We start from the raw sequence: 14,993 nt of genomic DNA on the forward strand, positions 1-14,993 counted from the left end.
GATAAATGGATAGATGGATGAGAGATAGATAGATAGATAGATAGATAGATAGATAGATAGATAGATAGATAGATAGATAGATGGGATGAGATACAATACACCCAAGAGGGAACCTACATAAAATGTTTGTCCTCCCTAGAAATCTGGGAAATGCAAACAAAACCATGATTTACATGAGAGTACCAAGTATTGTGTCAGCTGAGAAGCAATGACAGTTCCAACACACTACCAGTAGGAATTTGAATGAATGTGACCTATTTTATTAGCCATTTACTATTCTCTAATAAAACTGAAACTGCATGTGGTTTATGGCCAGCCATTCCATGCCAAAGTCAAAGCACTCCCTCTCTGTCACAGGATCCATGAAAGAAGTTTGCAACAAGTAGTCTTTGAAGTATCCAAACACTTGTAATGAGATAATAGGTAAAGATTAATAAATAATAATATGGCCATCCAAAAGATACAATAAGAGTTAGTGGACTAGAAGTACCTGTATTAAAATCCATGACTATCATAGGTACATTTTTAGGAAATTACAGAATATTAAAATACATTTCATTTATAAAAGTTTAAAATACACAAAACATTTTAAGGATGATCACTATTTCATAATTTAATGCTATTCAGAGATAGCATTTCCTAAGTATGACATAAAATGTAAAGTGCTTCCAATTATCAAGCTTGTGATATAAGATAATAGTTACTTTTAGAAGGGATAATAAGAGGATACAACTAGGAAAATAGGTGCAGTGGAGGTTTCTACTAATATAAGCAATTCACTAATTAATCATCAAGTTGGATAGTAGTGCACGGGTAGTTTTTCCTCCTTCAACCTTTTATGTAAGTGAAATGTGTTATGACTACATTTAAGAATAGAAGAGGTAGTACTTCAAATGCAGCACAGTGGTAGAACAGTTGTCTAGCATGCTAGAGCCCCTCACTTTGATCTTCAGCACCAAACAGTGCCAGAGGTCAGGTGGAGAAGGGTAGAGGAGGAGAAAGATGGCCTATCTGGCTCTGGCATTTTTCTAGGACTCTGAGATGAACAGAATTAGCTAAAAATCATGCCAAGGCATTCCCAACTGCTCCCCTCAAGTAAGTAATCCTAATAACAGAGAAGGAAGAGCCAATTCAGTTCTGCTGAGTGTGAGGTCAATGCGTCGGCACCCTTTCCACGATAGTGGAAGTGTGTTTCCAGACTATCATAAGCTATGGCACTTTCTAGAAGCAAGTCTACCCTGGATCCTCTGACAAAATCTCTTGGGCCTTTCTGCCTATGTCTTTGGAACTGTGACTATTAATCAAACCAACGATGTTGAGGCCATTTTACTTAGGATTATTTTGCTCATAGAATTATTCATTTATAAGTGCAATAGAGAGACATTTTATATAATGTACCTAAAAACATATTTATTTTCTTCTTCTTTTCTTTTTTGGTGTTTGCAATCTGGATAGACAATGTTATCTCAGAGAGAAATCCCTGGCTACTCACACAACTCCGTTCAAAACTACCTTGCAAAATAAAAGGATGTCTATTGAGTTATTCTTTGGACAATCCTCATATACTTCCCAGCATCATCAGGCACAATTTTAATTTACAAGTTCAGTTTTCAAGTATTATGGTTCATGGGGACAAAAAATACCAATCCATGATAGAAGCATTCTCCAAAAATAAAGTTTTTATTTATATAGAATTTAAGAAATCTTAAAACAATTATCTCAACCAATCATGTCTTTTGCATTTAAAGGAGAAGGAATCATTTTAATGACTTATTTTATAATGAATAATTTGTATTCATAACATTTCTAAGTTCATAAAGTTATCTTCTAACCAGGTGACCTCTATAAACCTGTGATACTTCATTTAGGAAAGAGAACAAATACCATTGCTAAACTAATTTTTCCAAGAGAAGAGAATGAGTCCATAGCAGCTTCCTGTTTGACTGCCAGGGTACCAAGTGCCCTCCATCCAAAGTTACTGCACTCGTACAATGTTCAGACATTGAGCCAAGTCCTTTTCCTTACCGTCTCATTCATTTTCACAGCACCTTGACAGAGAGGAATGTGGTACCCAAACCTTCAAACATCAGGGCTTTCTTTTTCATCCAAAATTCATAGCCATCACTTCTCAACAGTTTGAAAATTCTTTGATCTTAGTTGCACTAAAATGGAAATGAAAATGAAAAGAAAGAAGAAAAAACCAGAAACGTATACTTCTTCAAAGTACAAATTCTTCTAACATTTTTTTTTCTGAGCTTAAATATGGAGTTGTTTCCAAGCTTCAAGAATAACCAAGTGGCTCTTTTTTTCAGCATTTGACCATTCTACTTGTTGGCAGACCTTTGTAACTTTGACTCACCTACAGAGAACTGAAGTACTATTCTAATTGATTTCTCACTGCTTACTGAGAAGCAGAGAACTCTTTCAGTGTTCTCATAAATAATTCCATTTCTCTATGTCAATGTTAATTGAACTTACCTCATGTTGTCAATCTCTCCTTTTTCCTTGCAGGTGATGTCATTGTCTATATTAATGAAGTTTGTGTCCTTGGACACACTCATGCAGATGTTGTCAAACTTTTCCAGTCTGTTCCTATTGGTCAGAGTGTCAACTTGGTGTTGTGTCGTGGCTACCCTTTGCCCTTTGATCCTGAAGATCCTGCTAACAGCTTGGTGCCACCCCTTGCAATAATGGAGAGGCCACCACCAGTGATGGTCAATGGAAGACATAACTATGAAACATATTTGGAATACATTTCTCGGACCTCACAGTCAGTTCCAGATATTGCTGATCGACCACCTCATTCTTTGCACTCCATGCCAGCTGAGGGTCAGCTCGATGGCACGTATCCACCACCCGTCCATGACGACAATGTGTCTATGGCTTCATCTGGAGCCACTCAAGCTGAACTTATGACCTTAACCATTGTGAAAGGTGCCCAGGGATTTGGCTTCACTATTGCTGACAGTCCCACAGGACAGCGGGTGAAACAAATACTTGACATTCAGGGATGCCCTGGGCTGTGTGAAGGAGACCTCATTGTTGAAATCAACCAGCAGAATGTACAGAACCTGAGCCATACAGAAGTAGTGGATATACTTAAGGACTGCCCCATTGGAAGTGAGACTTCTTTAATCATCCATCGAGGAGGTAAGACAAACACGGATGTGGCAGTGCAATGTGTGGGTAGATTAGAACTTTTTATACAAATATTGTTCAAACGATAATTTCTATAGGCTAACATAAAAGCCTTTACAAAAAAGTGAAAAGAAGCAGAGAGAAAAATGTGAATTTAGGATGCAGGTTTCTGAGTTTTTGTAATGTGTCTTTACCTGACTTCTATTAAACACTGTGATAGTAGGACTTCAGTCTCACCAACATAGCACTGTGGATGTGGAGGGTAAAGGATGGGTCCCAGCTATGGACATGTTACATCCTGTCACAAAGGTCAGTGATGTGGCAGTTTTCAGAACTCAGTCCATGCCTGTTGATTTACTGAGAAGCCTGCTTTTCTAAAGGAAGCAATACTAGGGATTGTATGTGGGCTTCAGGCCAGCAGCAGGGAGGCCAGCCTATTCCTCCAAATCCTCATAAGGACCCCCGGGAGCTGGGTGTGGATAAAATAAGTGTGAATAGGAATATTTCACTACTATGGGACACAACTATCCACCACCGTGGATAATTATGTCTGCCATGAACCAGGTAGAAAGTGATGGGACTCTAAGAAGAACATGGAACACAATTTAAGAGAGTGGTAGGAGCTTTGAATCCCCACTGCTCTTCCCTCTTGGTCTTTGTAGAAAATTAACGGGGCAAAGCTAAGGCCCTTCCTTTCCTTACTTTTGTTGGTGTGAAGGACCAGGTGCAGCTGATTTCCCTCCCTATCACTTAATAGGACTCCGCACCTGAGGCCCTTGATCCTCGGCTGTAGGATTGTCACAGCGGGGTTACAATGCCATCTCACCTGATGGTAACAGCAGGTGCATGCCTCACTATATGTCTGCTGGATTTAAACTGACCATGAAGCTTCAGCAGAGAAGGGTCAGGAGCAGTACCATGACGTAGTCATGCATGAAAAACCCATGTGGCCAAACGTATGTGATTGCCTATTCAAGCGCTCAAAACAGCGTGGGAACTGTGATTTTAAAATGCAAGCAAAAGAAGTCAGAGCTGAAAGAAGAACCATTTATGAATTATTTGGCCTCTCTGCAGCTTTTTTCCCTTCAAGGAAGTGTTACATTATTGATTCAGCAAATACTATGCATTTTGTGAGCAACATTATACAAAGTTCCCATTACCAAGGGAAAATTAATACGATAACAAAATCATCATACATTTTGCCTTTTTATGGCATTGTTATAAAATGGCATGTGAATTTTGGTAATTAAATGTTGACAGTGTATTTTGACTTCTTGAATTGCTTGTTTAAGATTAAGGCAAATATTTCTAATTTAAACAGCCACATGTTCCTAATGTTCAATTGAAAAATCAAATTTTGGACAATATTTCTAATATTAAGTGGTATAGCTGAAAATCGCAGTTTTGTAGCCATTGTTTGGCTCACAGAAAGAAATCTGAACACATTTTTTATACAATGGCTTCTTTTAAATTGTGGCATAACAGGAAAATGCTTTGAAATCCTTGCTATTACTGTAATTTGTGCCTTTCTGGAAACATTTTAGTGTGTGTCTGTGTGTGTCTGTGTGTGTGTGTGTGTGTGTGTGTGTGTGTGTGTGTGTGTGTGTGTGTGTGTGCATGTGTTAAGCTGGGCAGCCTTGCTCTCACCCCTCTCCTCCCATGGTCTCTCTGGTCACTCACTCACCCTGCTCTCTCTGGTCACTCACTCACCTTGCTCTCTCTGGTCACTCACTCACCCTGCTCCCTCTGGTCACTCACTCACCTTGCTCTCTCTGGTCACTTACCCAGTCCTCTAGTGATGAGCCTTCCATCTGCATTTTGTTCACTTGGGTAAGTGATGCCTTACCTTCCTTACTAGTGCAGCACTGTGGAATCTGAAAGTCCTTGTCAACCTACTGAGGCTCCTGGAATTCTTACAGTGTCCACTCTTCTCTGAAGTTAATAAGAGCTGCACCATGTTTGTGTGATGATTCATTTTGATTATCTTGTTATAGGCCACTCAGAAGTGCTGATGGTCTTATTCAGATGAGCAAAGTTCCTCAAAGCTGGGTTCTTATTTTAAGACCATGGCTGATTGTCTTGTTTGTTGGTATTTTCATTTATAAAGCAATGATGCAGGTAGTTGAATATTTTTAGTAACTAATTCAGACAGCATACAATGAAAAGTGATTTTCTGTTCTACCTATACTTTCAATCTTTTTCCTAAAGGAAAACATATTTTTGTATATGTACTTATAGAAAGTATGTAGTCTGGTGATGCATATATAAAACATATGCTCTAATATAGATGGAATGACATCATGCATATGTATGTTTTGCTTTAAAATGTCTTGACTAGGAGAATATATTTAACTTATTAAATATATACCATGTGGCATAGTTTATATATCATAACATTTGCCAATTGCAAGTGTGGACCTCACTGAGTTCTTCACACATGATATCCTTGTACAGGAGCAGCATCCCCCTAGAGCGTCCTTCATCCCGTGTCCCTCAGACCTGTTTGTCACCCGTCTCCTCTCCCACCTACAGCCTGGAGGAACCACCAATCCGCTTTTCTGAATCATTTTACCTTTCAAGAATATTTTATGACTAACATCATATAGTATATAGTGTTTTATTTAACATCATGTTGTTGAGAATCACCTAACAGATACACATGTATGAAAAGTTTGTTTCTCTTATTGCCTTTATTGTTCGGTGATATGGACCTTTTGTTAGTCACTTTGTACCCAAATACTGACCCTCAGTGGGAATGCCTCTCTCGAAAGTGCCTCATGGGTGGCAATACTCACAGTGGGTGGTTATTTGAGTTGTTTTCATCTTTGGGCATTTATGAACAATATTTTTATGAACATTTGGATTCAACTGTCTGCTTATGCAGATGTTCTCACTTTGTGGCGTAGATACCCAAAAATGGTATTGCTGGGTTATATAAAAAGAATATGTTTAAACTGTTAATAAATTGTCTAGATGGCTTCCATAATGGCTGGCTTCTATATTCCCTCAGCAAATACACCATAACAATGTCTGAAGCCCCCAGTTTTTGCCCATTGTTTCTCACCTTTGATTTAATAAACCTTTAGGGAAGTCAGCCTATTGAAAGTGGACTTCCTGACACTTTCTCATGGCTTTGACCTGCATATCTCTGATCTTTTTACATGTTTTCATATGTTTATTGGTATTCAAAACTTCTTTAGTAACATATATCATTAAATATTCTCCCAATTATACATTGGACTAGTTATTATCTTTTCTTTCATGTGTTTTTATACTGAGAATTGAACCCAGGGTCTGATAAATGCTAGACAAGTCTCTGTCACAGCTATATCAATACCCTATTTGCCCTCCTAAATTACAAAAGCTCATTGTATACATAAATTCTGAGTCAACAGATGATTTGCAAATGCTTCCTTCAGATCTGTGGCTTATTTGTCCATTTTCTTGTTGGTGCCTTTGGGGCAGAAGCACAGAGGATTGTGGGATTGTGACTGGGTAAAGTAAAGTGTATCAGGTTCATTTTAACACGGCTCATTCTTTTGGTGTCATGTCTTTGCTTAACCTAAAGTCACAAAGTTTTCCCTATGTTTTCTTCTAGAAATTCTAAAGTTTAAGTGCTGGTATTTATGTCTAAGCCAGTTCAAAGTTAACTTTTATGTAGTATTATGAACTTAAATTCATTTTCATTTTTGCATATATATATATATATATATATATATATATATATATATATATATACACGCAATTGTTATAGCACTATTTGCTAGGAAAACAGCCTATTCTTTCTTGTTGAATAGCCTTGGCACTCGTGATGAAAATGAAAAAGTGATGCAAAGGTGTGTTTCCAAACCCTCTATTCAGTTCCCTTGGTCTGTATGTCTATTCTTATGTTAATGCAACACTTTCTAGATTACAGTAGCTTTGTGTTAAATCTTGAAATCAGTCTGAGTCCTCCAAATTTTTCTCCTTTATAAAATAGTTTTGGTTATTCTAGGTCCTTTGCATTTGCATATAAATAGAGATGTTAGAATTGGCCTTTTTAATATAAAGTTTTTATTAATTCTTAGAATTTTATATGCATCTGCAATGTATTTATCCCTTAGTCCTCTCTAATTTCTTCTAGGTCCACCCCACCTCCCCTGTTCATTCCAGCCTCATGCCCCCCAACCTTTAATAGCCCACCAATCCAATTTGCATTTGCCAGGGTGTAGTGCCATCCACTAGAGCATGGTTGACCTTGGGGCCACACCCTTAAAGACAATTGACTCTTCCTCTCATGAAGCCATCGGCTGTCATTAACTCCCAAGTTAGGGGTGAGGCTCCTGAGGCCCTAACCTTTCCTGTTGGAATGTTGAGTGGCATGGTCTTGTACAGATCTTTTGTAGACAGCTACAGGTACCATGAGTTCATGAGTTCAACTATCCTGTTATGTCCAAAAGAGACTGTTTTGCTTGGATCCTCTCCAACCTCCGGTTCTTAAAGTTTTTCCACTCTTTCTCTTGAAATGGTTCCTGAGCCTTGTGGAGAGGGAATGTGATGATGATTTTCCATTTGTGATTCAGTACTCCACAGACAATGGCTTTGTACTTATTCTATTCAATAAACAACCTCTGGAGGTATGGTATTACAGAACAACTTCTCAACTTCCGACTGAACTTTTCAACCTACAAATGTGATACAACTTCTTATTTGTTTAAGTCTTCTTCAGTTTCTCTCAGCAAAGTCTTTAATGTACAAACCATGGACTTCTTTTGTTGAGGTTCTTAGTATTTTTTATTATTTTAGATTTGTTCTATTTTATGTGTGTGAGTGTTTTGCTCTCTTGTATGTCTGATACCTGAGGAGTAAGAAGAGGGTACCGGATCTCCTAGGACTAGAGATATGAACAGTTGTGATTTGTCATGTGGGTGCTGAGAATTGAACCAGAGTCTTTTGCAAAGAGCAGCCAGTGCCTGTAACAAATGGTTTCTTAATGTCACTTTCAAATTATTTATGGCTAATATGTGTAAACATATCTGATTTTTGTTGTTCTGTAATATTTCCTATGTAATTTTATCATCCAGTAAAATTTCTCTTTCCTTTTCTCAATTTGTAAGTCTTTGGTGTCTTTTCCTTCACTTACTTTTATTTTCCTTCCTGTGTCTGAGACAAAACACTGATCAACAGCCACTCAGGGGAGTGCATGGTTCATCCCAGCTTACATTTCTACATCAGAGTCCATCACAGAGAAAAACAGCTTCTTCCCAAGGACCTTGAAGGCCCACCTGTTACTCTTCCACACAGTATTACTTTCAACAGAGGAACTCACTTCACAGCTGAAGCAGGAATCTTGGGAACTGTTGCTTGTTAGCTGGAAGGCAGGCCAGTTTATACTCAGCTAGCTTTAGTATAAAGCTCACGAGCACCTGCCTAGGGATGACACTGCCCACAGTTGGCTGGGCCCCTCCTACATCAATTAACTAACAACCAAAGTAACCCCCAGACATGTCCTGTGGCCTTTGGATATATGATCTAGGCAATTCCTCAATTGAGGTTCTCCTGCCAGATAATTCTAGGCAACTTCATGTTGTTGGTTAAAGCTAGCCAGGACTTCTCAACTAGATAAATTTTCAGATGTGATGTTGACAGACGACATCAGCAGATGTCCTTTTCATTGTTGTTACCAGTTTTGGGGGGAAATCATTCAATTTGTACCATTTAGTAGGATATTAGGTACACAGTGTTTAGATACCCCTCATGAGGTTGGGAAAAAAATCCTATAGTTTGATGTGATTTTTAGTGATCAGTGGGTCCTTAGTATCCTCAAATATGTCTTCTGCATGTATTGCAATGATTGTGTAGTTCCAGCACTTTATTCTGTTAATATGGTGAGTGCTATAACATGACTTAGATGCTGTCTCATTTTGTATTCCTGACACTGTATGTTCTTGTATGTTGCTGGTTGTTGGCCTATATTTTTGTTGGGGATGGACAGAGCATCTTCTGCCCATTTCTTGTGATATTTCTCTTTGATGTTAGGATAATAGTAACCTCATAAAAATAAGTTGTAAAATGTATCCCACCCAATCTCCTCTATTCTGAGGAGTTTGTATTTTCTCTTCCATAAGCGTTTGATAGAATTCACCAGTGAGGGCACCTAAGCTGGACCTTTGTTAGATTCATTTTTAGTAGGTAACACAATTTCTTTTCGTTACTTAGGTCTGTTCAAATTTTCTATCTCTTTATAAACTAGTTCTGATAATTTATATGTCTTGGCATTTTTACCATTTATGTAAGTATTTGAATGTGTTAGATAATTTTGAAACATGTTACAGAATAATTTTTAAGGGAAGATTGAGTCTGTTTTCCTGCTTTGTTTCAGTATCTTTTACTGTGCTCCTCGCCATCTCATTTCTCAGCCTGTGCTTGATTTATTCTCCCTCGATATCTTTTTGAGGTATGTCCTCAGACCAGTGACTTGATTTTTCTCTTTATAATAAAAGCATTTCAGCTATAAATTTACTCTGAACATTCCTTTAGCTGGACTCCATAAATTTTGAAATACCATGTTTTCCCTTTTTACTCAGTTCAGGATGTTTTATTTTTCTTTGTAATTTCTATTAGAATTGTACCTTTTCTTTTTCAAACATTTTGAATGCTCTGGATTTTTTGCTATTAATTTCTAATAATTCTGTTCAGGATAAGACTTTTATATGGTTTCAGGCTTCTAACTGCACTGAGTTTTACAGAATGGCCTAGGTTCTCCACTTTTTAAACTAAATTTACTTTGAAACATCCTATGTTAGCTGGAAAGTATTTCTTCTTATGTTTCTTCATTTGACAGACACCCACTAATGGCTAGTGTGGCTTTCCATTTCTTCTGCCTCTTTACCATCTGTCCCTGCACAGTCGTGTACAGCCATAATACATGTGCTACATAGTTATTCAGTTTTCCAATGCTACCATGTGAGATGTTTTCATTTCTCTTTATTGTTTTACTTGTTAATGTATTTTGCAGTTATTTACTTATTTGTGTACTTATTGACTTGTTTATTGGAGGGCATGCAGCTACCATGCACACCCGTGGGTGTCAGAGGGGACTTCCGGGAGTCATCCCTATTGGCAGCACGTGACTTCACCTGCGGATCCATCTAGGCAACCCTTGTTTTTCCTTCTTCTTTCTTGTTGTGGAGGACATCAAGGAAAAGTAATAAACTTTTCTCATATTGTTGGCATTCTGTTGGAAGAAGGAAAGTGTAAAATAAATGATTGTGCCCTTTCATGACTATCACATAGTTATGATATCACCTAATCTCCTTGAGCTTTTTTTCTTGAATATTAATTTTATAATGCATTTCCTCACAAATATATCTTCTTATTTCTATATCTTTTTCATTCTGTTCCCTAGGCTTTGGAAGTATGCATGCACAGCACACACAAATAACAAATAACCTCACTGTCTGTTGTTTAAGGGGTTTTGGTGTTCTTTTGACTTTTTTTCTCCCTCTTTGGGGTTTTTATTTTTGTATATAGACCAGGCTGTCCCTACACAATCATTTTCCTTCCTTAGCTTCTCAAGTGCTGGGATTATAGGTCTGTGCCACCAAGCTAAACACCTTCTGTTTTCTTGTTTACATACTTCTGCTTTATCTTTACAGTCAGTAAAACAGACTGTTATTGTTTAAAAAACACTAGTAGTTTAGATTATGGAAAAAAAAACCTGTTTTATTCGTGAGTTTAATGGAAAGCTACATCTTATATTATTAAACATAATACTGGCTTTTCTTTTCAGAGTCATATTTACCACTTTCAGGATATACACTCAATTCCTATTTCATTAAAAATGATTGTGTGTGTGTGTGTGTGTGTGTGTGTGTGTGTGTGTGTGTGTGTGTGATTTTAGAAAACTGTGAGAACCAGCTAGATGGCTGAGCAGACAACGGTGCTTGCCGCCAAGCCTGGCGTCCTGTGTTCACTAGCATCCAAGCATCTGTTCATTCCTTGAATAAACTATAGTCAGTCTAAATAGAGTGTGTTTACCAAGTACCTGTAACTCCATTTGTTTGCATATAAATTTGCATCAACATTTCCATGATAACCATCTGAAATTCCCTTTTCCTGAGCGTTGGCTGTCGTACTTTGGCCATAAGTGCGGCACTAGTTTGTCTGCTCTGTGAAGCAGGTGAACCTGCACTAAAGGTCCCAAGTCTTTGAAGATGAAATCTTTGAAATTACCCAGTTCTTTGTTTTTGGCATGCTTTGATTTGGTTTTGTTTGATGGAAGAATTGCCACCTTTTACAGCTGACTCTCTTTCTCTCACTATGATTTATCTTCTAGAGTTTCTTTTTTTCCTGAGCTCAGTTCTTAAAATATATGTTATCCTATAAAAGTACCTGTGTTATTCACGTGTACAAGTGCATTTTGATAGAATCAGATCAAGTGCTCTCTATTTTTGCCAAATTTACTTTGTCTGAGTACTAATAGTATTCTCATCTATTATTAGTACTATTTTTAATTGGACTTGCTAATCACTTTTCTGTTTCAATGATTCAAAAAACTTACCAATTTCTTTATCAATAATTTTCTGGTGTTCAAAGACTCACTACACTCTTTGCCCACATAGGCTGCTGTTTCGTGTCTGGAGTAAAGCAAAGCCAGGGTGATGACTGAAGTTAGACTTGAGCTGCAGTTCACCATTACCCAAGTTAAGGTGTAACTGAGCCCATTTAATCTGTGAACTTCTCATAGATTGAAATCAATCAGATTAGGAAAGTTTTCTTTCTGTCCCCAGGAAGTATCCCCAGAGGTTCTCAAAGACGAGTGTCCTCCTCTCTTAATCTGGCAATACGGTAATGAGAGGTTATGAGGGTGTGAAGTCATACATGTAAAGAATTATATATATATATATATGAATGATATTTTTCCTTCCAATTGTTTAAACAAGGGGAGGGGCCCATGAGACACCATAGTTGTGGAGATATTGGAAGTTGGTCAAAGGCATTTTTCTCCAAGGAGGTGGCTCCTAATAGGTTTTCCATGCTCCAGAGGAGGATGGCCCTATATCCATGCTCATACAGGCAGAACTGACTAGAATTAGTGGAATATAAAGAAAAGGAAGACATAAAGTTGGAGGGGAAGTGGGGTATCTCTGAGGTAGTTGAAGGGGAAATAAATATGGCCCAAATACATTGTTTGCATATATGAAATAAATACATTTAATTTTTAATAAAAATAAACAGAGAAAAAAACCTTGTACCCCAGTTTGTAAATTGCATAGGAAATGCTAATTAATAATAATGCTATAAGTATTGGTACTTTTAATAGTGGTAATACTTTTTTCCAGAAAAATTCTCATTTAGAAATAACTTCAAGTTTACCAAAAAGTGAAAGTATACTACTTACATTACTGTTTGTACTTTGCTATAGTGATTTTAGTACATTTGTATTTGTACCTGTGTGTGTCTCTGAGCCATTTGAGAGTAAATATGCTCGCTTATACTCAAATACTCTTGTATTTGTTTCATGCTGCTATTGTTAGGAAACATTTGAGCAGCCAGTTAGTACAAGCTAACAAGATTCTTTTATAGATGCACTTAGATTTTAAAAACTACCATTGCTACAAAACAATAAGACTTAAGAAATCAAAGCAGATCTAAATACCATACAATATGGATCTAATATTGGAATAGTTCGGAAACAGAAGCATAAAATGTATCCAGAAAGACCGTGAATAAGTAAAAATTGACATTCCATAATTAATATATGCAATCCAACTTCTTGCCTGGTATTTGTAGAGAAAACATATATAATGAAATAAACAATAGTAAATGTATACTGTGACCTAGGTAAGGCATTGTATATTGACCTCTGTACTAACTGAAAAATGGCTTCACATTTCAGCAAACTAACACAGCGACACTCTGCTCATCAATCACCTGCTTCCCACAGCATGTGTTCTGGGTTGCTGATCTTCTAGGCAACATTCCTCCATGAAATATGGTAGCTCAGAAAACCGTACTTCTTTCTGGTGACTCTTCACACACTAGGATCCTAATGTCCTTAAGGGGTATTCCCTTGCCAGCTCACAGACCAAATGAAAACAAAAAAGTAAAGTGTCATAAAAAATAATAATAAGCATTAAGGGGCAGTACTAGAAGAAAAGTACCCATCCTTCCTTCATAATGCATTGTCAAGAACTTAGTTCTGGATCCAGTTAATCACATAAGACTGGTTAGTACTTTATTCAGCCCTGGTGAGTTCAGTTATTCCTGTTAACACCGTGAGGAATAAAGGTTTGGTGTCACATGTATAGTAGACATTTTGCTCTCCTGTTATCTGTACCTTCACTGGAAAATCAGACATGAGGTCTCTGGGGAACCTCTTATTTCTCTAGGGTCTATTGTTTCGGTAGTCAGGTAGTCAGACTGGGAAACACACCTGTCTCTTTAGAACATCTTCACTTTTGCCCAGCCTGTTACAACAGCCCTGTGAAAGGGGCCTTGGATTTCACTTGCAAGTGAAATGCAGAGCTGTGGAGGCAAAGAGATGATACGATGCAGGCATGATCAGCTCTTACTGATATGAGTAAAGATGGAAATATAAAGGAGCCATTCGCCTTTCATGGCAATCCAATGAGAGCTCTGAAGGTCCTGGAGAAGAATAGAAGAAATGAAGGCACTAGAAAACAGACTAGCTCTTTCCTCAAAGGACAAGGACCAGTGTTTGCCAATACACTGAGTCCAGGGGAGGAGAGAAAGAATAAGACAAAAGACAAAATAAGAAAGTTCAAGACAGCAGGAACTGTTGACCTTTGCAACTAGAACAGAATAGCCCTGCACTGCACAGTGAGTGTGTTAAATAGACACAGCTATTGGCTGCTGGAGGGGAAACGAGACTCCTGCTTGGAACATGTCAAGCTTAAGGTGCCTTTCAGCTGTGTGAGAAGGTATGGCTGCCACGTAGAGGATAGATTAGCTAGAGACTGAATGGCCGTGTTCCAGAAATGAATGTAAATGAACAAGAAATATTCTGAGGGCTTAGAACTGAGTATCTCTAAGGTTTTAAATTTTGCATTTACTTGAATTTAGTTTTTAGTATTTAACTTGTTGTTTAAAAATTTCATGCATATGTACTGATCAAGCCCACTCCCGATCCCAACTCCTCCTTATCCTCTACCTCTATTCCCTCCCAATTTCATGTGATTTTTTTAAATCTCACCGAGTCCACCTAGTGCTGCCAGTATGCACATGGGTGTAGGGTCATCTGCTGGAGCATGGGCAGCCTCTCAGGGTCTGCATACCTGAAGAAAACTGACGCCCCCCAGCAGCTGACACACAGCAGTAGCTCCTCCGCCATGGGCGGGACTTCATGCCCACCACCCCTTTCTCCACACTGGGCTTGGGCTGGCTTAACTTGAACAGGTCTTGTGCGTGCTTACAATCACTGTGAGTTCATATGTACAGCATCTGTTGTGGGCAGAAGACACTCTCTTTGCAGTCATCCACTGCCTCCTGCTCTTAAAATATTTCTGCCTTTTCTTCCACAATGATCCCTGAGCCTTGTGGGGAGTGGCTATGATACAGATGTCCTGTTTAAGCTGACCATTCTACAGTCTCCTGTTCTCTCTGTGTTAATTACAATCTCCTGTGGAAGAATCTTCTCTGGTAAGAGTTGAGAAATGCACTACACTATGGATTTAAGGATAATCCTTTGAGTAGTTTAATACTATGTTCATTTAACATAAATGTTAATAATAATATCACCTCTAGAACCCATGACCTACCTACTTGCAAGCTCTTGAACCCATTACTGGTGCCAAACATGAATTCTGTCTTGGGTAGTGACCTTTCAATCTAATCATAAAGTGGTAGGTTAC

The 14,993-nt window shown here is 38.0% G+C and overlaps 1 protein-coding gene across 12 annotated transcripts in view; it reads left to right on the top strand.

Annotated features, from left to right (window-relative positions):
• The window catches only part of Magi2 (membrane associated guanylate kinase, WW and PDZ domain containing 2), a 1,445,964-nt gene that overhangs the window by 1,187,675 nt on the left and 243,296 nt on the right, over positions 1–14,993 (top strand). For all 12 annotated transcript variants that reach the window (XM_076566331.1, XM_076566328.1, XM_076566327.1 and 9 more), the window contains one exon: positions 2,512–3,150. In XM_076566331.1, coding sequence (XP_076422446.1) covers positions 2,512–3,150 — 639 coding nt within the window. The remainder of the gene's footprint in view (positions 1–2,511; positions 3,151–14,993) is intronic.

This window comes from Peromyscus maniculatus, chromosome 3, assembly GCF_049852395.1.
Source record: "Peromyscus maniculatus bairdii isolate BWxNUB_F1_BW_parent chromosome 3, HU_Pman_BW_mat_3.1, whole genome shotgun sequence".
Taxonomy (NCBI): domain Eukaryota; kingdom Metazoa; phylum Chordata; class Mammalia; order Rodentia; family Cricetidae; genus Peromyscus; species Peromyscus maniculatus.